This window comes from Candoia aspera, chromosome 7 (assembly GCF_035149785.1).
Source record: "Candoia aspera isolate rCanAsp1 chromosome 7, rCanAsp1.hap2, whole genome shotgun sequence".
Classification (NCBI taxonomy): domain Eukaryota; kingdom Metazoa; phylum Chordata; class Lepidosauria; order Squamata; family Boidae; genus Candoia; species Candoia aspera.
This window is the reverse complement of record NC_086159.1, coordinates 74522404-74546757: the sequence shown is the minus strand read 5'-3', so window position 1 is coordinate 74546757 and position 24354 is coordinate 74522404. Positions and strand designations below refer to the sequence as shown.

The following is a 24354-nucleotide window of genomic DNA, read 5'->3' as shown; positions in this document are numbered from 1 at the left end:
ATTTGAATTTTCATCAACATTTTGGATTTCATTCAGTTGGAGCAGATGTGAGATACTGAAAGTAAGGCTATCCAGTCTGGATTTGAAAACATTTGTGTGACTTCATGGTGGCAAAGAGTTAGAATGTTCTGTGCCTCTTGGCCGCCCTCTGGTGGTCATTCAGATTTTTGCAACCAGATCTGGTAGCCTTCGTGAAAATCTTCTAAATGGTGTACAGAATGAATGCTATATATACAAAATACTACTTCTTACGGCTTTGATCTTTTAGTGTAGGCCATCAAGCAATGTCAGCTATAGAGTAGTGTTAAAAGGATACTAAATAAATACATCTATGTTTTCGTAATTTCTTAATTAAATTCTTAATTTTGTTAAAATGTTGAAATGCAAAAGAAAAGAATCTACATTAAACAGTGATTATACTCTAAAGAAAAGACCCAACTTAAAAGGAAATAAACATAACATAACAACAATAACTCAAAGATCAGTAGGATCAATATGAGTAAATATAAATACCAATATAGAATTAATTCAGTTGTTAAGCCGATCACTAAATCTAGACCATACAGCAACACATACATTTTTCAAAAATAGGTAACGAATTCATATGCTGGATCTATTCCTTAAAATAAGCAAATTAACTTTCTTTCCAGTTATGTAGAATTACCCTCTTTCCTATAACCCAGGCTGTATAGAGCCAAAAATGCCTCATGGATAGCATAAGTCGTAGGAAGTGTTTTGCACATGGTTTAACACCAGGACCCATTGATTTTCCAAAATTGGATATTTCAATTTTTCTTTCCATGGATCAAATATATAACTCATACAAATTTAATTTCACATTTTAATACCTTATAAAATTGAATTGTTGATTTCTATTCAAGCACAGCATCTTTTCAAAAAGCTAGAATTGCAGGGACCTCTGAAACTGCAAAAGCATCCGGGCCATGCTTTTTAGTTAATACATGTTTCAGATATATATATTGCCAAACATATACTGAAGATAAGTCAAACTTGAGACAAAATCTCTCAAAACAACCATTAAAAATCAACTGTTTTAAAGTATTACAGGTAGTCCGCAAGTTACAACCACACTTAGGATTGGAACTTCTGTTGCTAAGTGAGGCAGTTGTTAAGTGAGTCACACCCAATTTTACGACCTTTTTTGCCATGGTCATTAAGCGAATCACCATGGTCATTAAGCAAATCCAGCTTCCCCCATTGACTTTGCTCATCAGAAGCTGGCCAGGAAGGTTGTAAATGGCGATCATGTGACCCTGGAACGCTGCAACTATCATAAGTATGAGCCGGTTGCCAAGTGCCTAAATTTTTACCATGTGACCACAGGGATGCCAGGACGGTCGTAAGTGCAAGGCCCAATTACAAGTTGCTTTTTCAGCACTGTTGTAACTTCAGTCGCTAAATGAATGGTCACAAGTCAAGGACTACATGTAGTCCCTTGTTTAGCCCAAGCATTCCAAAAGATCATCTTTTCTGCTATTTTCAAGTTTGAATTATATCACAGCGTCAATTTCTCATGTGATTCAGGATCAAAATATACCCACTTACCTCTTCATAGCCAAGTATCTAACAGCTTTCACAGCAGGAAGTGAAGATTCTCATTTAGTATACCTGGACCCTAAAACTTGCCAAGTTTTCCAAGGAATTACAGACTTGCTCTCCAAATGGGCCCAAAGAGGAAAGTAATCATAATAAGTCTCATTCCAAAGGAATATAAATGATAATATTAAAGCCCAACGATATAGTTGATAATCTAGTAGGTTAAAGCTATCATCTTCATAAAGTAGCTGCAGTTTAGCTAGAGATATTCTAAGGGCTTTGTTGTTGCTGTTTATTTGTTCAGTCGCTTCCGACTCTTCCTGACTTCATGGACAAGCCCACGCCGGAGCTTCCTGTTGATCAACACCCCCAGCTCCCCCAGGGACGAGTCCGTCACCTCTAGAATATCATCCATCCACCTTGCCCTTGGTCGGCCCCTCTTCCTTTTGCCCTCCACTCTCCCGAGCATCAGCATCTTCTCCAGGGTGTCCTGTCTTCTCATTATGTGGCCAAAGTATTTCAGTTTGGCCTTTAATATCATTCCCTCAAGTGAGCAGTCTGGCTTGATTTCCTGGAGGATGGGCTGGTTTGATCTTCTTGCAGTCCAAGGCACTCTCAGAATTTTCCTCCAACACCACAGTTCCAAAGCATCGATCTTCCTTCTCTCAGCCTTCCTTATGGTCCAGCTCTCGCAGCCATATGTTACTACGGGCAACACCATTGCTTTAACTATGCGGACCTTTGTTGTCAGTGTGATGTCTCTGCTCTTAACTATTTTATTGAGATTTGTCATTGCTCTTCTCCCAAGGATTAAGCGTCTTCTGATTTCCTGACTGCAGTCAGCATCTGCAGTAATCTTCGCACCTAGAAATACAAAGTCTTTCACTGCTTCTACATTTTCTCCCTCTATTTGCCAGTTATCAATCAGGCTGGTTGCCATAATCTTGGTTTTTTTGAGGTTTAGCTACAAGCCGGTTTTGCACTTTCTTCTTTCACCTTCATCATAAGGCTCCTCAGTTCCTCTTCACTTTCAGCCATTAAAGTGGTATCATCTGCATATCTGAGATTGTTAATGTTTCCTCCAGCGATTTTAACTCCAGCCTTGGATTCCTCAAGCCCAGCATGTCGCATGATGTGTTCTGCATACAAGTTGAATAGGTAGGGTGAGAGTATACAGCCCTGCCATACTCCTTTCCCAATCTTAAACCAGTCCGTTGTTCCGTGGTCTGTTCTTACTGTTGCTACTTGGTTGTTATACAGATTCTTCAGGAGGCATACAAGATGACTTGGTATCCCCATACCACTAAGAACTTGCCACAATTTGTTATGGTCCACACAGTCAAAGGCTTTAGAATAGTCAATAAAACAGAAATAGATGTTTTTCTGAAACTCCCTGGCTTTTCCCATTATCCAGCGGATATTGGCAATTTGGTCCCTAGTTCCTCTGCCTTTTCTAAACCCAGCTTGTGCGTCTGGCAATTCTCGCTCCATGAATTGCTGAAGTCTACCTTGCAGGATCTTGAGCATTACCTTACTGGCATGTGAAATGAGTGCCACTGTTCGATAGTTTGAGCATTCTTTAGTGTTTCCCTTTTTTGGTATGGGGATATAAGTTGATTTTTTCCAATCTGATGGCCATTCTTGTGTTTTCCAAATTTGCTGGCATATAGCATGCATTACCTTGACAGCATCATCTTGCAAGATTTTGAACAGTTCAGCTGGGATGCCATCGTCTCCTGCTGCCTTGTTATTAGCAATGCTTCTTAAGGCCCATTCAACCTCACTCTTCAGGATGTCTGGCTCTAGCTCACTGACCACACCATCAAAGCTATCCCCAATATTGTTATCCTTCCTATACAGGTCTTCTGTATATTCCTGGCACCTTTTCTTGATCTCTTCTTCTTCTGTTAGCTCCTTGCCATCTTTGTTTTTGATCATATCCATTTTTGCCTGGAATTTACCTCCAGTGTTTCTAATTTTCTGGAAGAGGTATCTTGTCCTTCCTATTCTATTGTCTTCTTCCACTTCTGCGCATTGCTTGTTTAAAAATAATTCCTTATCTCTTCTGGCTAACCTCTGGAATTTTGCATTTAATTGGGCATATCTCCCCCTATCACTGTTGCCTTTTGCCTTCCTTCTTTCTTGGGCTACTTCTAGTGTCTCAGCAGACAGCCATTTTGCCTTCTTGGTTTTCTCTTTCTTTGGGATGTATTTTGTTGCCGTCTCCTGAACAATGTTGTGAACTTCTGTCCAGAGTTCTTCCGGGACCCTATCTACTAAGTCCAGTCCCTTAAATCTATTCTTCACCTCCACTGCATATTCCTTAGGGATATTAATGAGCTCATATCTAGCTGATTTGTGGGTCTTCCCTAATCTCTTGAGTCTGATCCTAAATTGTGCAAGAAGAAGTTCATGATCGGAACTACAGTCAGCTCCAGGTCTTGTTTTTACCGACTGTATAGAAGTCTGCCACCTTTGGCTGCAAAGGATGTAGTCAATCTGATTTCGGTGTTGTCCATCTGGTGAAGTCCATGTATAAAGCCGTCTTTTAGGTTGTTGGAAGAGAGTGTTTGTTATGCAGAGTGAGTTGTCTTGGCAAAATTCTATCAGCCTTTGTCCTGCTTCGTTTTGTTCTCCCAGGCCATGCTTACCTGTAATTCCAGGTGTCATCTGACTGCCCACCTTAGCATTCCAGTCTCCTGTGATGAAAATAACATCTCTCTAGGCGTTAGTAGGTGCTGCAGATGCTCATAGAAATGCTCTACTTCACCTTCTTCAGCATCTGTGGTTGGGGCGTATATTTGGATCACTGTGATGTTAGATGGCTTGCCCTGAATTCGAATTGAGATCATTCTATCGTTTTTTGGATTGTATCCAAGCTCTGCTTTAGCCACTTTACTATTAGTTATGAAGGCTACTCCATTGCTTCTGTGGTCCTCTTGTCCACAGTAGTAGATCTGGTGGTCATTTGATGTGAAGTGGCCCATTCCAGTCCATTTCAGTTCACTGACGCCCAGAATGTCTATCTTTAATCTTGACATCTCACCAATAACCACATCCAATTTGCCCTGGCTCATAGATCTTACATTCCAGGTTCCAATCGTGTGTTGATCCTTAGAACATCGGATTCGCCGTTCACCACCAGCACCGTCGGCCGCTAGCCGTCCTTTCGGCTTTGAGCTAGCTGCGTCATCACGTCTGGGGCTAGTTGAACTCATCCTCTGTTCCTCCCCAGTAGCATTTTGACCATCTTCTGACCTGGGGGTCTCATCTTCCGATGGTATACCGACATATCTCTGGTTGTACTGATCCATTTAGTTTTCATGGCAAGAATACTGGGGTGGGTTGCCATTAACTTCCCCAGGGATCACATTTAGTCTGACCTCTCTGTCATGACCTTCCCGTCTTGGGTGGCCCTTCACGGTTTAGCTCATGGCATCATTGAGGTGCTCAAGCTCCAGCACCACGGCAAGGTAACGATCCTTTGCTGAAGTCTAGGGGCTTTAGCATGCTGTAAATTTTTTTCATTAATTCGACTATTTATCTGAAATATCTAATAGGAATTAGCACTGCAATCCCTCTTAAAATATAGATTAATCTCTGTGTAATATTCATTTTCATAGCATTAATCTTACCCTGAAGATTTAATGGGACTTTTAACCATCAGGTTATATCTACTGAGCTGTCGATCGGAAGGTCGGCGGTTCGAAACCGCGCGGCGGGGTGAGCTCCCGTTGTTAATCCCAGCTCCTGCACACCAAGCAGTTCGAAAACATGCAAATGTGAGTAGATTAATTGGTACCGCTTCGGCGGGAAGGTAACGGCGTTCCGTGAGTCATGCTGGCCACATGACCCGGAAGTGTCTATGACAACGCCGGCTCCAAGGCTTAGCAACGGAGATGAGCACCGCCCCCTAGAGTCGGACTCGACTGGACTTTACGTCAAGGGAAACCTTTACCTTTACCTAACCATCAGGTTATATCTACTGAAATTGTAACTTTAACGGCATTATTTAATTCAACATATTGCGATATACTTCAAGAATGATGTAAAATGGTATTTTACTGAATCTGTACAAATTATAAATCTTAATCTCCTACAATAATCTATAGATTTGGAATAGAGCTAATTAATTGCCTTTGGATCTAAGGCAGTTAATTAGACCTATTCCAAATGATTGCATAACCAGAATGTAAACCATATTGCTACATAACTTCAACAAGCTTTGGTAATGACATTGCATAATTATCAAGGATAGCCATAATATCACTGGCATGTAAGAAAAAATTATATTCAGTGTTGAGTACCACCATGCCTTTAATATCTTGAGGCTGTCTTATAGGCCAATGGTTCAAGAACCAAACTAAGATTAAAGGAGACATCCTTGTTGAACACCAAAGTGTCATTTAATGGATTAAGAGACATTAACTCCAGCCACAGGATGAAAATACCAAATTGTAAACCAATAAACAGAAGTTAATGAAAGCTCCTATCTTCTTAAAATCATAAATTCAGTTTGTCCCATATCAAAGGCCTATTCAACATCCAACAAAATTAGATTGAAGTTTATCTACAGATATATCCATATTAATCACCAAGCAAATATTATCAGATGTTCGTCTATTTTTTTTATAAATCTCAATTGATAAATATACCCTATAAATAAGAAGATACAGTATGAGGCACGAAATGACCTTGTCAGATTGCATTGAAAAACTGCCTTATCCTAAATGAACCTTCATAAATGCTTCCCAAATCTTGGTCTTGGGGTCCTTGCCTTCAAAATAACTTGGATGAAGAGGTGGAAAACATACTTAGCAAGTTTGCAGATGACACCAAGTTGGGTGGGTTAGCTAATACCTTAGCAAAAATAAATTTAGAACATAAGGCTATAAAAAGAACCCTGCAGGGCCAAGTTTTAGTCTTCTTTCACCCAGCATTTGTGTCCCACAGTAGCCACCTGGATGCCTTTGGGAAATTTAGGAGTCTGGACTTAAGGTTGAAAGCCACCCTTCCCAGCAACCAGTACTAAAGGTGTGCTCCCCTGAGTGCCTGGTTCAAGAATTAGTAAACAGCCATCCATATTAGCAACCACTGAGAACCTGATACACCATAAATCTCTCCTGTCCTCTTTTAAAATCATCCAAATTGGCTGCCATTAATATAGCTGCTGCCAACAAATGCCACCATTAAATTACTTGTTGTGTAAGAAAGTATTCTGTTCCAAGCTAAAGAGCCCCAATCACAAGAAATCTATTCTGCAGCCCCTTAATTAATTTGGGTTCCTTTTTTATTTGAATCGTATCTGTCCTAACAGTCAGAAATCACGCTGAGGCAAGGAGTAGGTCTCTAGTGTTTATTACTGCTACATAAGACAGAAAATCCTAACAAACTGAAGAAGCGTGGGAAAAACCCAGACAGATAAACCCCAAAAGTTAAGGCGGGTCTGATCTGTGTCTCTTTGAATGGCTGCTTAATTCCTCAGTACTACGCATGCATTTTCTAGAAGCCCCCTCCTGCTCACCATCAGTACTCATGACAGTATCCTTCTTGAGGTGTGGTGACCGGAATTGTACAAAATACTCCAAGTATGATGTCACCAAATAAGTGCATTATTGTGGATGCCCCCCAGAAGCATTGGTGCATTCAGCCAGCTCATCTGCCTACTGAAGATGTTTTTGTGATGACAAGGAAGCAACAATAGAATGAAACATGGAACAAGTAAATAGTTCAAAATTGAGAAAAGATATGCTAAGGTTATATACTGTTGCCCAATCTATTTAATTTATATGCAGAATATATTCTGAGAATGCTGGACTAGAAGAAACAGTTGGGATTAATATTGCTGGAAGATCTATTAATCACTTTATATGTGCTGGTGATACTAATTGGTGCCTAGAATTGAGGGATACTTAAGGAATCTTTTATAGGTGAAGGACTTAAGTGCAAAAACTGGTCCGATGCTCAATACTTTAAAAGCCAAGCATGTCCTGACTAAGCAAGGACCATGCTGAGATGAGGAGAAAGTCTCTAGTGTTTTATTACTGCTATTGTAGACAGGAAAATCCTACCAACCTGAAGAAGTGTGGGAAAACCCAGACAGATAAACCCCAAAAGTCAAGGCGGGTCTGTTCTGGGTTTCTTTGAATGACAGCTCAAAGTCCCTAAGCTATGCGTGCATTTTCCCCTCTGGATAGGGGCCTCCTCCTGCTCACCATCAGTAGTCATGACAAAGTGTATGTTAATAGGCAGTACCAAACCAATGCAAATAGGTGAACAAGTAGCGGAAGAGACGTCACCTTCTTGGCCTAGAAAATCCACAGGCATGGTAACTGTAATCATGAAATATAGAGATAAAGCTTCTTGGGAGAAAGAATATGACAAATCTAGACAATATATAAGGGTAGAGACGTTACACTGCTAACAAAGGTATGCATTGTCAAGGCCACAGTCTTCCCACTCATAATGGGGGGCTATGAAGGCTAAACCTTCAGAAAGAAAAATTGATACCTTTGAACTGTGGAGAAAATTGTGAAAGTATTTGGACAGCAAGAAGAATGAATCATTCCATACTAGATGAAGTAAGACCAGACAAATCCCTGGAAGCTCTAATAAAGAAGCTGAAGCTTAAGTATTTTGAACATGTAATGTGGGAACAAGAGACATTGGAGAAGACTATGAAGGCTGGGAAAATTGAAGGCAATCAACGATCGATTGATTGATTATGTGCCATCAAGTTGCTTTCGACTCCTAGCAACCACATAGATAGATTTTCTCCATCACAATCCATCCCTAACTTGGTCTTTCAGGTCTTCCAACAGTGCAATCAGTAAAGACACTGATAAAAGACAAGACAGATGCCATCACCGATTTCATGCGGATGAACTTATAAGAACTCAAAGAGTCTGTTATTGACAGGCGATCTGAGTGATGTGTTGTCCTTTGGGTCATGAAGAATCAGAGGTGACTGAACAATTGAACAACCACCACAAAGTTACCTTCTTAATGGTTCTATTTTCAACCCCAGTCCTAATGATACCAAGCAGGGAATTCAAAGAAACTGTATATTGAGTTAATATTTTAATTGAGCAGCCCACCATGACGCCAAGATTCCTTTCTGACCAATTACCCCTATTTCAGAAATCATTCACATATATACAAATTTTGGATTGTTTGTGCTGATAGGCATCCTTTTACAGTTGCTTACACTGTATTGCATTTGCTCTTCTGAAGCTGTTTCCGTTTGGAAAGATCTTTTTGGAGATCCTCACAATACAGATGGGACGTGGTGGCGCTGCGGGTTAAACCGCTGAGCTGCCGATCGGAAGGTCGGCGGTTCGAAACCGCACGGCAGGGTGAGCTCCCGTTGCTAGTCCCAGCTCCTGCTCACCTAGCAGTTCGAAAACATGCAAATGTGAGTAGATCAATAGGTACCGCTTCGGCGGGAAGGTAACGGCGTTCCGAGTCGTCATGCTGGCCACATGACCCGGAAGTGTCTATGACAACGCCGGCTCCAAGGCTTAGAAACAGAGATGAGCACCGCCCCCTAGAGTCGGATTCGACTGGACTTTACGTCAAGGGAAACCTTTACCTTTACCAAACTGTATTACATTTGCTCTTCTGAAGCTGTTTCCGTTTGGAAAGATCTTTTTGGAGATCCTCACAATACCCCTTTGATTTTATCACCCTGAATAGTTTGGTATCACGCATGGGAACTTCATTCCTTAGCCCCTAACTCCAGATAATTTGTGTACAAGTTAAACGAAGTTTGCTTAAACAACATCATCTCTGGGAGACTTCACTTTGAATGAAGTCCATTTATTCCTACTTTCTGTTTCCTATTTTTAATTAGTTGTCAGCCCACGGGAGTACTTGTCTTCTTCTCCCATGGCTGCTGTTTGCTCAGGAGCACTTAGTGAAGAACTTTGTCGAAGACATTTTGAAAGTGCAGGTATGACGTATCTGTTGAGTCACCCTTGTCTACATGCTTGCTGACATCCTCAAAAAGGTCTAGAACTCTTAACTTTGCAGTGGAAGTTGGTTTCTTTTCAGAAACGCTTCCTCTTCAATGCATTTGCTTATTTTCTCTTGCTGTTATTTGCTCTTGAAATAATACTTTCAACTCTTTTCCCCAGAGCAGATGCTAAACTAACTGGCCTGTGGTTCCCTTAATTGCCCCTCAATTCTGTTTTTTAAAATTGGTTTGCATTGGCCATATTCCAGTTCTTAAGAACAGATGGCGATATTAAAGGGAATATTTTTGTGAAAAGATTTTAAAACTTCAAATTTAACTGCCTTAGAAACTCTTGGATAGATACCATCTAGACCTAGGGATTTATTTATTTGGGGTTTGTCAATATGGCTTTGTATTTCTAGGTGCAAAGATCACTGCAGATGCTGACTGCAGTCAGGAAATCAGAAGACGCTTAATCCTTGGGAGAAGAGCAATGACAAATCTCAATAAAATAGTTAAGAGCAGAGACATCACACTGACAACAAAGGTCCGCATAGCTAAAGCAATGGTGTTCCCCATAGTAACATATGGCTGCGAGAGCTGGACCATAAGGAAGGCTGAGAGAAGGAAGATCGATGCTTTGGAACTGTGGTGTTGGGGGAAAATTCTGAGAGTGCCTTGGACTGCCAGAAGATCAAACCAGCCCATCCTCCAGGAAATAAAGCCAGACTGCTCACTTGAGGGAACGATATTAAAGGCAAAACTGAAATACTTTGGCCACATAATGAGAAGACAGGACACCCTGGAGAAGGTGCTGATGCTAGGGAGAGTGGAGGGCAAAAGGAAGAGGGGCTGACCAAGGGCAAGGTGGATGGATGATATTCTAGAGGTGACGGACTCGTCCCTGGGGGAGCTGGGGGTGTTGATGACCGACAGGAAGCTCTGGCGTGGGCTGGTCTGTGAAGTCAGGAAGAGTTGGAAGCGACTGAATGAATAAACAACAACAACAATATGGCTTTTAACCTTATTCTTCATTACTTCTATTTGTCTCAGTTTGTCCAGGTTACCTTCCCCACAAAAGCTTGGAATCAGGCTGGGGGTGTCTGCAAGGGGGAAGAAAAATCTGCAGGATGGTTGGAGCATGTTGTAACTGAAACCCCAACCCTCTGGTATATAGTATGCAGGTATAAAAGGTGTGAGGCTTCAGTTGTGATGCCCTTGCAGATTTTGAGACAAAAACATACTCCTGTGGATGAACCTGACATAGGCATCTGTTCTATATCCTCAGTGGTGAAAACATTTAGTTTCTTTGCTGTTCCCCTATTCTCAACTAGTCATCTCCATCATCTGATGGCCCAATGGCTTTCTTGGTTGTCTGTGATGCTGGGACTCCCCCATATTCTGTGTTAGGTATTAGATAGGTTAGAAAAATGGGCTAAAAGTGACAGAAGGAAATGTAGTAGCGACAAACACAACGCTCTTGATTTGGAGAAAACACGTAGATATGAGTTGGGAAACACTTAGCTTGGCAACAGTACTGTAGTAAAGATCTCGAAATAGTGATTGGCTGCAAACTGGGTGGGAGGCAGCAGTGTGATGTGGCTGCCAAAAAAGCAATTTTAACCTGCATTTCCAAATCACAGGAAATTCCACTTCATTCTGCTTTGTTAGGCCCCACCATAAGTTTTATGTTTGGTCCTGGGCAGCCAAGGCCTTTGAAAAGATATTCAAATGCCATGATGTGTCTATACTTACAAAGATCAGAATCATGCAAGCCATGGTATTCCCTGTGATCTCTGTGAAAGCAAAAGTTGGTCTTTAAAGAAGCAGGATAGGAAGACTATTGACATCTTTGAACTTTGTTGTTGGAGAAGACTCCTGAGAATATTGTGGACAGCCAAGAAAAGAAACCAATGCATCATTGAACAAATGCACCCAGAGTTTTCACTTGAGGCACAAATGACCAGGCTCCAATTATCTTACTTTGGACACATTATGTGAAGACTGGAAAAGGCTCTAATGCTGGGAAAGGTGGAAGGAAGCAGAAGAAGAGGATGATCAGCAGCAAGGTGAATGGACTCAGTTACAGTGGCAATGAGTGCACCATTGAGAGACTTGAAAGAAAAAGTTAGGGATAGGTCATCTTGGAGAAGATCTATCTGTATGGTCACTAGGAGTCAAAACTAACTTGATGGCACATAACCAATCAATCAATCAATCCTGAGCAGCACACTTTCAGAAGGATTCAGAGAAATTGAAACAGATTCAAAGAAGGGCAATGAGGATGAAGTGGGGCTGCGAACCATGTCTTATGAAGAAAGACTGAAAGAGCTGAGCATGGTTCATTTCAAAAGAGAAGCATGAGGTGACATGCTTGTACTCTTCAAACATATATAAAAAATGGGTGGAACTTCAATTGTACCATCACAGCTGCCATCTTGACTTTTTGTCCACACCCTGTGGACAGCTGTGAGGCTTCTTTTTTTCTACTCTCCTGATCCTGCTTTGTAATACAGGTTCCTTGGCTGTTTTACAGGACACTCTTTTCATTGTAGGGATATTTGTATTTCTTTGCTTTTTACTCAGTCATCCTTTGGCTCTAATTATCATGCAGTGGTATTGTTTCAATGTTGGAAGCAGCCTTGGAAATTGCATGGGGACCCCCAGGGACTCCTAAGGATGTCTGCCAGCCAAGTTAGATTCTGCAAAGAGGCCATTGTACATGGGAGGCAGATTGAATTCAAAAGTTTGCTTTCATTCCTCTCTTCATCCATGACTCGGCTGCTGAGGCTTTCTTGAAGCGAATCCAGATTGTCTCTGGCCTGTGCCATCTATCGCTCAGCTCCTCAGCTGCTTCTGCTGTGCAAGTTTATTGATCGCTTGACAGTCATTAGAGAGGTTCTCATTTTAAGACTGGAGCATGAGTGGGATGTGAATTGAATCTCAGGATAAAGATGCAAGGACACGGACCAGCCTTCTTCAACCTGTTTCTCTCTAGCTATTGTGGCAGTGGATAAGAGGCACTGAAGTCCTATACATCCAGGAGGAAGAAAGGTTGGAGGAAAGTGGCATTGATTAAACCTGAGAAAAAGCAGCAGTTCCTGAAGGATCCTCAACATTTATGGCATTTTCCTCCTTGACAGCTTGGTTGGTGTCTGCTGTCAACTACGTAAAAAGACAAACAAATGGGAATAATCAAGCAGATGATAGGACCTGAATATAAATGCATGCAACAGAGGGGAAAAAGAGGAAACAAGATACTGATGTCTTCTTGTAATGGATTTTCTCAGGCAATCGAATTCTAATCTCTGTCTTACTGAAGATGACACAAAGTGAAACCTGCATGGCCCAAAGATCTGTCTTCAGATGCTGCAGTTCTTGTGAGAAATCAATATCCTCAACAGACAAATTGTTCCCTAAAGCTCAAATCCATGTGTGTGTGTGTGTGTGTTCCTGGGCCACCAGTGATAATGATGTTTGAAGAGAATCTTGTAGGATTCATTGTGACTCCAGGGCTGCATATGTGTGAAGGAATCTCAAAAACCACAAACTGAAACATCCTTTGCAAGTGCTGAAGGCCTGTGGAAATTGTCCTTTTTGAGAAAATGTGCTTAGGAATGCTGCACTGCTAAGCACATGTGTATGTCACACCACAGGTGTCAGTGTCACTGCAATCAAACCATTTTTACATGCATTCTTTGTCATCTCTGCAAATACCTTTGTGTCACATTGAACCCAACAGGACATTTTTTGCAAATAATATACCTCTTGTGCTGCTAGGTGAAGTGTGATTAACTTGGCATTGCCCTAATATATATCCAATTTTTAAAAAATATTCCAGTGGGCTTTTATTTATTTTGTCATTTATAATCAGCATGGACTCCAGAGGGATGACGGCCATACAACAATATTAAAACCAAGACAGCAATATAATAATAATACATTACAGTAATACAAACAATATACTTGTATCATGGCTCAAGTGCTTTTCAGAAAAGCTGTTCTTACTGGTTTCTAGAAGGCTATTTATTAGAAATGGATGACCTGACCTTATGGGAGAGGATGTTCCGTAACAACAGGAAAACCAACATGTTTGGCCACAAAATCTGTCCCCTTGACATGTCTGTAAATAGGAGATGGTTAAGAGATTATCTCAGATAGCATATCCCAGATGAGTTGACTCCATGCTCTATGCTCCATGCCATAAAACTGAACATCAGAATATTGGCCAAAACAAAGGCACACATTCTACTGGAATCACTTTCAACATGTCCTATTAATCTTAGAGGTGGATATTCATCCGGTCATGATGGAATGTAATCTCGGCTTTGGGAATAGGAATAGAGAGCTGTTAAGGGAGGAGGGCATTCAGAAAAGTTTCTACAGTGTTAGGAAAGAAGGAAGCATGAGACAGAAATTCAAAATAGGCCTGCCTTGATTTTGGTTGTAAGATTATAAGATGCACTAGTGAGAAATTCTTGAGCATTTTTGAAACCCCTGCTGCTCCTGTTTCTGGATCTTGCCTACCTTGAAAGGCTGACAGTAGAGTTGGATGCAGAGAGAAATGTGAATCAGTTTCCTTCTGTGTTGGTGATCTTTGAAAAAGGGCTGACTATGTGAAGCATGTTGTTATCCCAGGCAGAAGGAGGCACCTGCAGAAAGGCCCTCCAAAGGGGGGATGTCTAGTGCTTGGTGGTGTGTTCAGCATCAGTTGAAGACCATATGCACCCAGACCTTCTGGTCTGGTCCTTTGACTGGGGAGGTCAAAGTCCGGAGTCTTGGTATGAGATGGATTTTATGGCATATGGTTGCTGTGCTCATTTTGTATTGGTTTTGTTTTGATTCTTGCAATTGGCACAAACAGGTACTGCATTCGCTTGTGTATTTTGGTATGATATTTTACTGTGTTAACATTTGGAGAGACTGGGGAAAAATTGTGTTATAGGGAAACCGATGATGATGATGATCATGATGATGATGCACTTGGGCACAATGGGTATGGACCGGATTTCTACTCATCAGTTACAAAAAGTCGCATTACCTGGAACAGCACATATATTACAACAATGTCTGTAGCTCTTCTAGATCCGTGGAAAGGATCCAGTAGTCAAAAGTACCAAATGAATTACTGGGTAGACCATGTGATGATGATGATGGTGGTGATGATGATGGTGATGATATGCATCAAGCTTCTGATCTCCTGAATTGGTAATGGAAGGTTTTGTTCTGGCAGTGTCTTATTCTCTGTCTGCGCTAATCTTAACTTTCAATTGATTGATCTTTCTTCTCTTCAGGTCTGTGTGGTTGCCATAACTGGATTTGTGATGCTTTGTATTTCCTACCAGCCAGATGAGAAAACCTGCATTCAGTTCGTCATCAAGGTATGTGGCTTTGTTTTCTTTATTTGGCCAAAATGTAATTATTCAGCTGAAACTAGGTTAGAGAAGGAGGTTCCAGAGATCTAGAAGTGTGAATCCAAGTATCTTTCCTATTCAGAAGTGTCTGCAGGATCTGATCAAAAAAGTCAAGATGGAGGCTGCAGTGGTGTGATTGAAGTTCTGCCTGTTTTTTATGTGTATTGCATCTTTTTTGACCAGATCTTGTAGACATGCCTGTTCCCATTATTCCTTGGTTCTTTCCCCATATCTAGCTAAAACATACAATATATCAACTGACAAGAACAGACATTTCAAAACCAACTGCCCAGAGTCCCCTTTTTGGGAGAGATGGGCGGTGATAGAAATTTGAAAAATAAACAAACAAACATTTTCACGGGGCCTTGCTGCCCCACATTTTATTGGTTCTGCTAGGAATTACTCATTGCTACTGGGTTTTCTTACCAAAAGTCCACTTCTGATAGTATGTTGTCAGCCCAACAAGGTAGACCAGACTAAGAAACCAGTGCCATACAGGTCAGGACTGTTTTTTATTGTAACAGCTATAGTAACAGAAACTTTTAAGTCTGAATGTGCTTCCCCCTCCCTCACTTTATTTATGTGCGAACTAGGGAGGGGCTGGTTGAGATGATTTCTCACATTATTTTCTTGACCTGGGCTCAAGTCCCTTTTATCTGCCTGTTGCCTTGGTAGCGGCTCTTCCTCCTGTCCTTTAAGGCCATTCCCTATGTCCTCTACCTATGTGCACATATCAACCAAAATCTGGATTCAGTTTTGAGGGAATGATATTAAAGGCAAAACTGAAATACTTTGGCCACATAATGAGAAGACAGGACACCCTGGAGAAGATGCTGATGCTCGGGAGAGTGGAGGGCAAAAGGAAGAGGGGCCGACCAAGGGCAAGGTGGATGGATGATATTCTAGAGGTGACGGACTCGTCCCTGGGGGTGCTGGGGGTGTTGATGACCGACAGGAAGCTCCGGCGTGGGCTGGTCCATGAAGTCACGAAGAGTCGGAAGTGACTGAACGAATAAACAACAACAACATCAAAAAGAAAAATGTTTAAGACACCATTTACAGTTCAATCCTCCCCTCCCTGCCATGCCCTGCCCTGCATTTCTCTCAAGCAATGGAAAAATACATAGCAGATCAAGAGCCTTTCCTCATTCTCTACTCTGACATATATATATTTTCTGGATTTGCTGCTGGCCTATCATGTGATCTTTTGGAGAAAGCAACTCAGGATTACCCCATGCTTCTTCTGAAACAGGAAGATCCTTCCAGCCCATTCTCCTCACTTGGACATGTGGACCAATGCTTTACCTTTAGACCTTGCAGTAAACATTAGGGTAATCATTCTTACCCCAAAGCTCATATGATTCTCATTATCTTTAAGGAAATGGCTTTGTATATCCATTTCTAAGTGCCTAATGATCCAAATTCTGCATGCCAGAGGCATGATTTTTGTGTAACTACAGCATTGAATGAGACACGCTGGCTCTGCAGGTTAAACCGCTGAGCTGCTGAGCTTGCCGATCGGAAGGTCGGCGGTTCGAATCTGTGTGACGGGGTGAGTTCCTGTTGCTAGTCCCAGCTCCTGCCAACCTAGCAGTTTGAAAACATGCCAATGTGAGTCGATTAATAGGTACCGCTTCGGCGGGCAGGTAACCGCGTTCTGTGTAGTCATGCCGGCCACATGACCACGGAAGTGTCTTTGGACAAACGCTGGCTCTTTGGCTTTGAAACGGAGATGAGCACCGCCCCCTATAGTCGGACACGACTGGACTTAATGTCAAGGGAAACCTTTACCTACCTTTACAACATTGAATAAGAACATAACTGGTGGTAGCTCAGACTACAGGTTTATTTAATCTAACATCTTCTTTTCCCCAAGGTAGTCAGGAATATGTCTTTGAAAAGTTCACAACTGGAGTGCAAAGACAATCCTTGACATTCCCTGGTGGGTGAACCTGGAAGTTCTACAAAGCTATTGTGACAAACAACCTTTGGCAGAATTATCTGCCATATAAAGTAGCAGAGAGACCAGTGTTCAAATAGACAGTTGGCATCTCACTGGAATCAAATTGCTGGCATCTTGCATGCATGTTGGGGACTGATCAAATTACAGGGTGGTCCAACAGTATCACTTCTGAGTTCCCTTTTGACCAGTGAGAATGGATTAGAATAGATTTAGGATTTGGCTAAACTGGAAAAAAGAAAATTAAAATTCTCTACTTCCCTTCACACCCTGTTTGAGTAGGCTGGAGTGCTGGCTGTTCAGCATGTAGACACTGCCCAAGTAGTCACTCAACTATTAAATTTAGATAGTGATGGGTTGAATATTTTTCCCACATTTCACAGAACTATTTGTTCCCTGTGGAAGTGGGATATTCAGATGCTTTTAGGAATAGGGAAATGAATGTTTCAAAACTTTCCAAGGAGGATAGAAATGCCTTAGTTTAAATGAAGGAACTAAAGAGGTTTCTTTGCCCTTTCCCCTATTTTTAAAAAGCCATTGCAGCAAGAAAAAGAACTTCAAAATCCTCAGCCATCTCATCTGAGCTTAAGGAAGCCGATCTCACCAAACCTTTGCCCAATGTTCAATCCCCCAAATTCCAAAAACTAAACTAAAATAAAAGTTTGGACCAACTTTATCCTAAACATGATGTTCAGGTCATCATAGCTTACATTTCTTTATATATGCTTAGTATCACCTTTAAAGCAATCAAGAAATGAAGACTCTAGAATGTTCTGAGTCAGATCTTCTAATTTGGTCACCCAACAGATGAAACTGAATACTGGTACTGAAATAGCTGTTTCATCTTTTCTTAAAATTTCAGCCTTTCCAGATTTGTCTGCCCTCCTTTGGAGTTCAGTTCCCATATCCCTTTTTATACTGGGTGGACTTGATGAAAAGTCTAACCCAACCCATTTTGAAGGTACCAGGTTGGGGAAGGTTATCTTACATGGAAAAAAAAAATAGTCTTAGATCTCATTAATAAAACCATTAATTCTGAAGTAGAGCCCTTGCGTTCTCAATAATTATAATTAACAACAATTCCTAATACCTTGTATTGATATGGAACCAAATTGAAATTAAAGCAGAAATATTTTAAGAAGAAGGGTTCCAATACTTCCATTACAGCTGCCTTGTCAGTTGTAGGGATAATTGTTGTCTATGTTACTGTGCTGTGTGGACTTCTTAGTTTTTGTAGCATATCTTAAGCTGCTGGCCTTTAGCCACAGTTGTAATAAAAATATTTCCTACCCATCCTTCCATTCATCCATTCTAAGGTGACCACTTTTTAAAGAGTAGGAAACCTGGACACATAAATAAATCTACATATTTATTACTGCTAAGCCATAACTCAATTTCACAAGAGTCCCATGCAGGTATGGATGTTAATATTTGGAAGGGCTTTTTGTAATGAAGCAGCTGTCAGTAATTCCAAAGACTTCCTGTTCTCTATTATGTTCTTACTTTTCATGCAAAATGATTTCCAGGTCACGCCAAGTTAATGGATGACTAACAAGCAATAGATCCTATTGTCTGTGATCCAGGAAGTGGAAAATGTAGTAGCTATTGTCTTCTATCCCCATTTCCAGTTCCACCAGAAGGTACTCCCAGATTTGATGAATGAAAACAACCAAGGCAGTAGCAACAACAGAAACTGGCTATCTAATATCATTTCTGTGTCTACTGCTTTCTGTGCTGCCACTGCCTGTTCATTGGATGCAATGAGTGGCATCCAGTTGCTTCCTTCTGCTGCCTTGCAACCCAAGCTTTCACCTGCTGCTGTTGGCCAGGCAGGATAGACTTCTGGAAACCTGGAAATTTCCCTGGTTTTCTGAACTGTGCCTGGTATCCAGGACATTTCCCCTAGAACCAGAACAATATCAGCAAAACCAGTACATATGGTCATCTCCATCCATCCATCCATCCACCCACAAACTACCAGTTGCTTAATGTAGCATTATGCTTTTAGTTACTCAAAGTTATATTAAGGAATGAAGTTCCAGAGGCTTTGAAAGAGAGAGATCAACCAGGAAAATCCTTCAGGAAGTGAGAGTTCTGGTTGCAGTTTCTTCTTTGTCCTCCCCAACTTCTTATAGCTTCATTTTCCATTTATAAAACCTACAAGTGAGCTAGTCACAGACTGATTTGCATAGTAGACAGAAGACAACTATACCTACAGTAGCCTATCGATTTTATCAAGATGTACATGCTAAGAACATCAAGGTCATCAAACTGCTTTTATATTGATGGCTTATGCTGTGACCACACAAAAAGGAGAACTCTTTATTGAAAGAAATGAGTGTCATCCTGCTGATGGAGACATAAAATGCTGAATATATATTACTGAATAGAGAAAATTCTACCACCCACCCACGCAGAAACTTTTTATAATACTGAAAGGGTGGGCCATCAAGTGAAATTATGTGACAATAGATTTTGGGGACAAGCAGAAGGACAGAGTTTTAATCCAATTCATCATTCACATGTGAATTGACCCCATTAGCTTAAATGGCTTTTTAAAAGATAGAGACAGTTTAATCAGTAACCATGAGAGCAATATGAAACTTTTCTGTGTAAAGGTGATATACTACTACATATTAGTTATTGGAAGGCAAAGAATGGGAACAGGTATTGTTTATAGAGCTTTCTAGTTCCATGTTCTGAAAGATCCCAGTAGATCACTGGGAAAGACAATGGTAAACAACTGGATGGGGCTTCAGGTTGTATCTTATAGTGCATTCTATTTTTAATATATAAAGAAGCTCAAATAAGAACATTCAACATCTTAGTTAATTAATGAAAGTGTTTTAATAGACAAAAATCTCCCTCTTGATGCCGTCTAGTGTAATTGAAAGCAGATGCTAATCTGATGTTATTGGACTTCTGATACAAACAAAAAACAGAAGATTAATTGAATGATATAATTCTAATGCAGAAGAATATGCAAACTTTTGCTACATTTTGGGCAACCTGGAATAGACCCACATGAACCATCTTAATATACAGCAAGGGATGTCGTACATGTTTCATGTTGCTAGAGCCCATGAACTTACAATTAGTTTTATTTGTGATATGTGGTATGTGTTTTCCCCTGTGACGTGATATTCTTTTTGTGGTTTTGTGGTTGTGGTGGTAATGGTGGTTATCATTAGCAGGGATCTTTCTGTGTTCAGGAGAGGACAGGGCAAGCTAGATTCAGCCAAATCTAAAGATCCATATTTGGACACATTCAGAATGTAGAAGATAGACTGAGTTTAGCATTCAGCGATGCAAAAATGTCTTAGAAAATAAACAATTGTTACTGATGCCCTAACGCATCCGAAGTCCCATCAAACACAAACTGCTGTTTTGAAATCAGCTGACTCATCCGCACTGCATTTAACTATGTGCATAAGTAAATTTATGTATGCATGCAAGTATACGTATAATTTTGATTTATAAGAACACCCTAACTCAAAAAGCTAAAACTGAGTGGCATATAATTAAAACCAGTGCAATTCCTAGAAACAACCACCATTGCCACCACAATCACAAAACCCCCAAAAGAATATCTTGTCAAAGGGGAAACACATATCACAAATAAAACAAACTGCACATCCTCTAGCAACATGAAACATGTAGGACATTCCTTGCCATATATTAAGATGGTTCTTGTGGGTCTATTCCAGGTTGCCCAAAATATAGCAAAAGTTTGTATATGCCTGGAGCCAGTTGGGAATGGCCGCTTTCATCAACTGCAGAACATGCCTAGCAATATATTCAGCTGGTTCTTGTGCTTCCATTCCAGGTTGCATACTTTGTCCTGAGTGCCCTGAGTCTGAACGTCTGTGTGTTGGCCATGGCTTTTGCTGCCTACTGCTACTCTCAAATCATCCAGTTTACCTGTGACCCCATCTCTGAATCCGTCTGCCACTGCAAACTGGACATGGCAGATCCCCTCAGCAGAACCTTCACCTACCAGAGTGACTGCAGTTTCATCACCCAGACCTTCTACCTTTTCTTGCTGATCCAGTCCATCCTTAATCTCCTTGCGGCCATAGTGGGATTTGCGGCGTGTTTTGTGATGTGGAAAGATAGATATCAAGTATTTTATGTAGGTACCCGGATGCAGTCTCTAACAACCTCAGGAGGCCAACAACAGAAAGTATAGAGAAAGAGTAGAAGGTCTCAAGAAAAGCCACAAAATATGCCTTTCTCCAAAAGGGGTGACTGTTTTTAAAACAGGAGAGGAAGAGAGACAAGAAACAGGTGGATAGATATATTCATATACATCAAGAGAACAATATTATGGTGCATTTCTATGAAAATTGTTGCCAAGCCCTCTTGCCACAGACCCCCAATGTGCCACAGAATTAAGCATCCTGCATTTGGTGCTAGAGCAGGAACTGTGAGCATTCCCTGGAAGTGCGTTGGGAAGACATTGAAAAGGAGATGTCACCTCTCAGCATTCTCTTGCACATTCCCACTTCCTGCATTTTGGGGTAGCTAGTCTGCATAAATTCCAATTTAAGGTGCAGTTAGAACAGGATTAGGATGGTCGTGTTTTAGTCCAATGCATTTCCTTCTAGGGAAGAGCAGTAGATCACAGAGGTAAATGTGGCCTGCAGTACACTAAATGAAATGTGATATAATATGGGGACCAAAGGCAAGTAGATGCAGCAAAAAATTCAGGCCCTGTGTTTCTATAAATCCTTTCTCCTCTAATATACTTTGTATGAATACACACGTGCACACACAACCACATATGATTTTAGATTCATAGGACTGCAAAGAAAGCACCCCAGTTTTCTTAACAGTTTGGTTTGGTTTTCTTGCATGGTTTGTTTTGAATAACACACGTATATTGCTGAGAGCAAATTTCACGATTAGTTACCAGGCTGTGCAAACTTTGGACCTCACATGAGCAGGACACCTCTTTGCTGTTCATTAAAGCAGCCCAATTATTTTCAGGCTTCTGTGCAAGTCTGAAAAAAAGAGGCGGCTGCTTTAAAGAGTTGCATTAAGAGTGCACTTTTCAAAGCAGCAGCATCTTCTTGTCAGGCAGAAGTCTAAGCCATGTCAGAGAGTGTTCATGTGAGTTCTGAAGTGCTTCTTTGGAGTCATTTTTGTAGTGTGCACAGTTATATCCTATTATATCCAGTAATAGATATGCCACCCTCATGTGTTTGACCACTATTGTACATAGCCACACCATCTGCTCCTAAAACCTCCACCCAGGAGGAGATTATATTCTGCTACTGCTAGTCATATAATCCAGCTCTGACATTTGTTATTATTAATAATAACACTGACCTAAGATAAGGACACACAAGGAGCTCTTTGGAATCAGATCATCTTTCCTAGTCCGACATCCTCTTCCCAATAGTGGCCAACCAGATTCCCTGAAGAGGTTTGCAAGCAGGACATGAGGGCAGCAGTCATCTTCTCTGGCTGATGTTCACTAACAACTAGCATTCAGAAGCCTCCCATTCTGAAGCTGGCATATAATCATCATGTCTAGCAACCACTGACAGTCTTACCTGTCAATATCTCCCCTTAAAGCCTTTGGATACCCAAATTACAACTTGAGGTACATACCAAATTCTTCTTGTTATCTAGTCTCAGTCTCTAATTACTGAAGTCCAGGTGATCACCCCAGATTCTCCTGGTATGTAAGAGGAATAAAATTGTTTCTCTGTCCTTTTGCCCATACCAAGCATAATTTTATGAATTATCATGTCTCATTTGCTTGTCCTTCTTCTATGCTACCAAGACCTGCTAATTTCTGTTTATAAGTCTTTCAAGCTTCAGACACATCATCAGTAGAGCTCTCTGGCCAGATTTGCAACACAGCACAACAGTTGAGGGTTCATAAGCTTGGCTGGTGAGGGAGCAGGCATCTAACCTAGCTGCACACCTCCACATGACCCAAGGCAAACAAAGAGATAAATCCAAAAGCACTGTCTTTCCTCCTCCTCCTAGTTAACAAGTTTTTCTTGCACTCTTCCTGAAATTTCCTCCACTATTACACCAAGACATCTTAAAACTTCATATCAGTTCATATTATATTGAAAGGCCACAGAAAACAAGGAGAAACATCCATCATGGGGGCTCAAATGATGACAGGAGCATTGTCCATTCTGATGCATTCTCATCTTCAAGGTTGTGTGTTGAATTTACTTTGAGGAAAATTTACATTAAACTTCTTACCAGCTTTGTACCATTCAACTCTGCCACTTGAAATGTTTGCCTCACTTTGGAATATCTGTGTAGTAACGAGGGAGCCCAAAGCTCATACTTTTGACCTTCTCCACTGCAGAAGCCATAAACATCCTCAGCATTTAAATCTGCTTAATCCAAGTTGCACTCAGTGAGACTTAACACTGTGATCTTAGACCTGTTTGATTGGAAGTAAGTCCCACTCTTGATGTCCATCCCGCAGAATGATAATCAGGATTGCAGGCTGCATTCCTACCCACTTCCAAAGAGATTCTCTTAACTGCATTGTGGATCAGACTATGAGGCCTCATTGCTGACTTCCATGGTAAATTGTTCCATCATGAGGTGTGGCCCTCAAGCTAAGAAGGGTGTCACTGAAATTTGGGACAGTGAAGACAAATTGCAGTTTTTGTAGCTGGATATGGAAGCGAAAAGATAAGACAAAAGATGCACCTCAGGAGAACATGAAAGGAGCTGGATTCAGGCAACAATGCTTTCAAAAATGCATCAGGAATCACACAACCTGTTTTGGGGGTCAGTGTCCTATCATGCCCTATCAGCTTTTGTTAACAGTGGTATCCAAAGAAGAATGTCATTGTCTGATAACAGGCCCCCAATTTTCTCGACAAGTCTAAGCCATAAAACTGAACGAACATAATGTTCTGTGCTGTGGGATCTTCCTCTCAATGTGACAGCTGAGAGAGGCAGCAGCCTCGCCCTAGCAACATTTGCCAGGGATTGCCACCCCTTTGGACTCTGCCTTCACATGATCACCATTGGCAGCCTGCCCGCTCTGCGTGGGAAGCTCTTTGGAGCTCTGCCTGAATAGCTGAGTGGCAGCCAGACACCGAGTGTGCCAGCCTTCCTTCCCTCCAACATATGAACACTGTTGATCTTTGCTTGGAGTGGCTTGATACGATGTTTACCCATTTGCTTAGAAAAGCTTCGTGCTTTTTGTTCTATATTTACAACCAAGCTGTCAGCTTCATCCTTCCCCTTGCAGTGCCACCATTCTCCTGTTGACATGCTTCTATTCTGAATGTGTTTTTAAATATTAGTAAGAGGGTGGGAACAGAGGGGGGTGGAAGGGGGTCAGCGAGGAACAACAGCTAAAGGCTGCTCTGATGTAAAAATGCCTTTCCAAACCCTCTGTTTATGCTTTTCGCTTTTAAAGCTGTTATAATGTTCATTCTGTGTGAGTATACAATATGCAATTGGCCAAACACTCATGC

General features: G+C 41.2%; 1 protein-coding gene across 1 annotated transcript in view; it reads left to right on the top strand.

The window, feature by feature from the left end:
- The window catches only part of SSPN (sarcospan), a 29684-nt gene extending 6553 nt beyond the window's left edge, over positions 1-23131 (top strand). The window contains exons 2-3 of the mRNA XM_063308134.1: positions 14806-14892; positions 20712-23131. Coding sequence (XP_063164204.1) covers positions 14806-14892; positions 20712-21074 — 450 coding nt within the window. The 3' untranslated portion in view covers positions 21075-23131. The remainder of the gene's footprint in view (positions 1-14805; positions 14893-20711) is intronic.
- The last annotated feature ends 1223 nt before the right edge of the window (positions 23132-24354 follow it).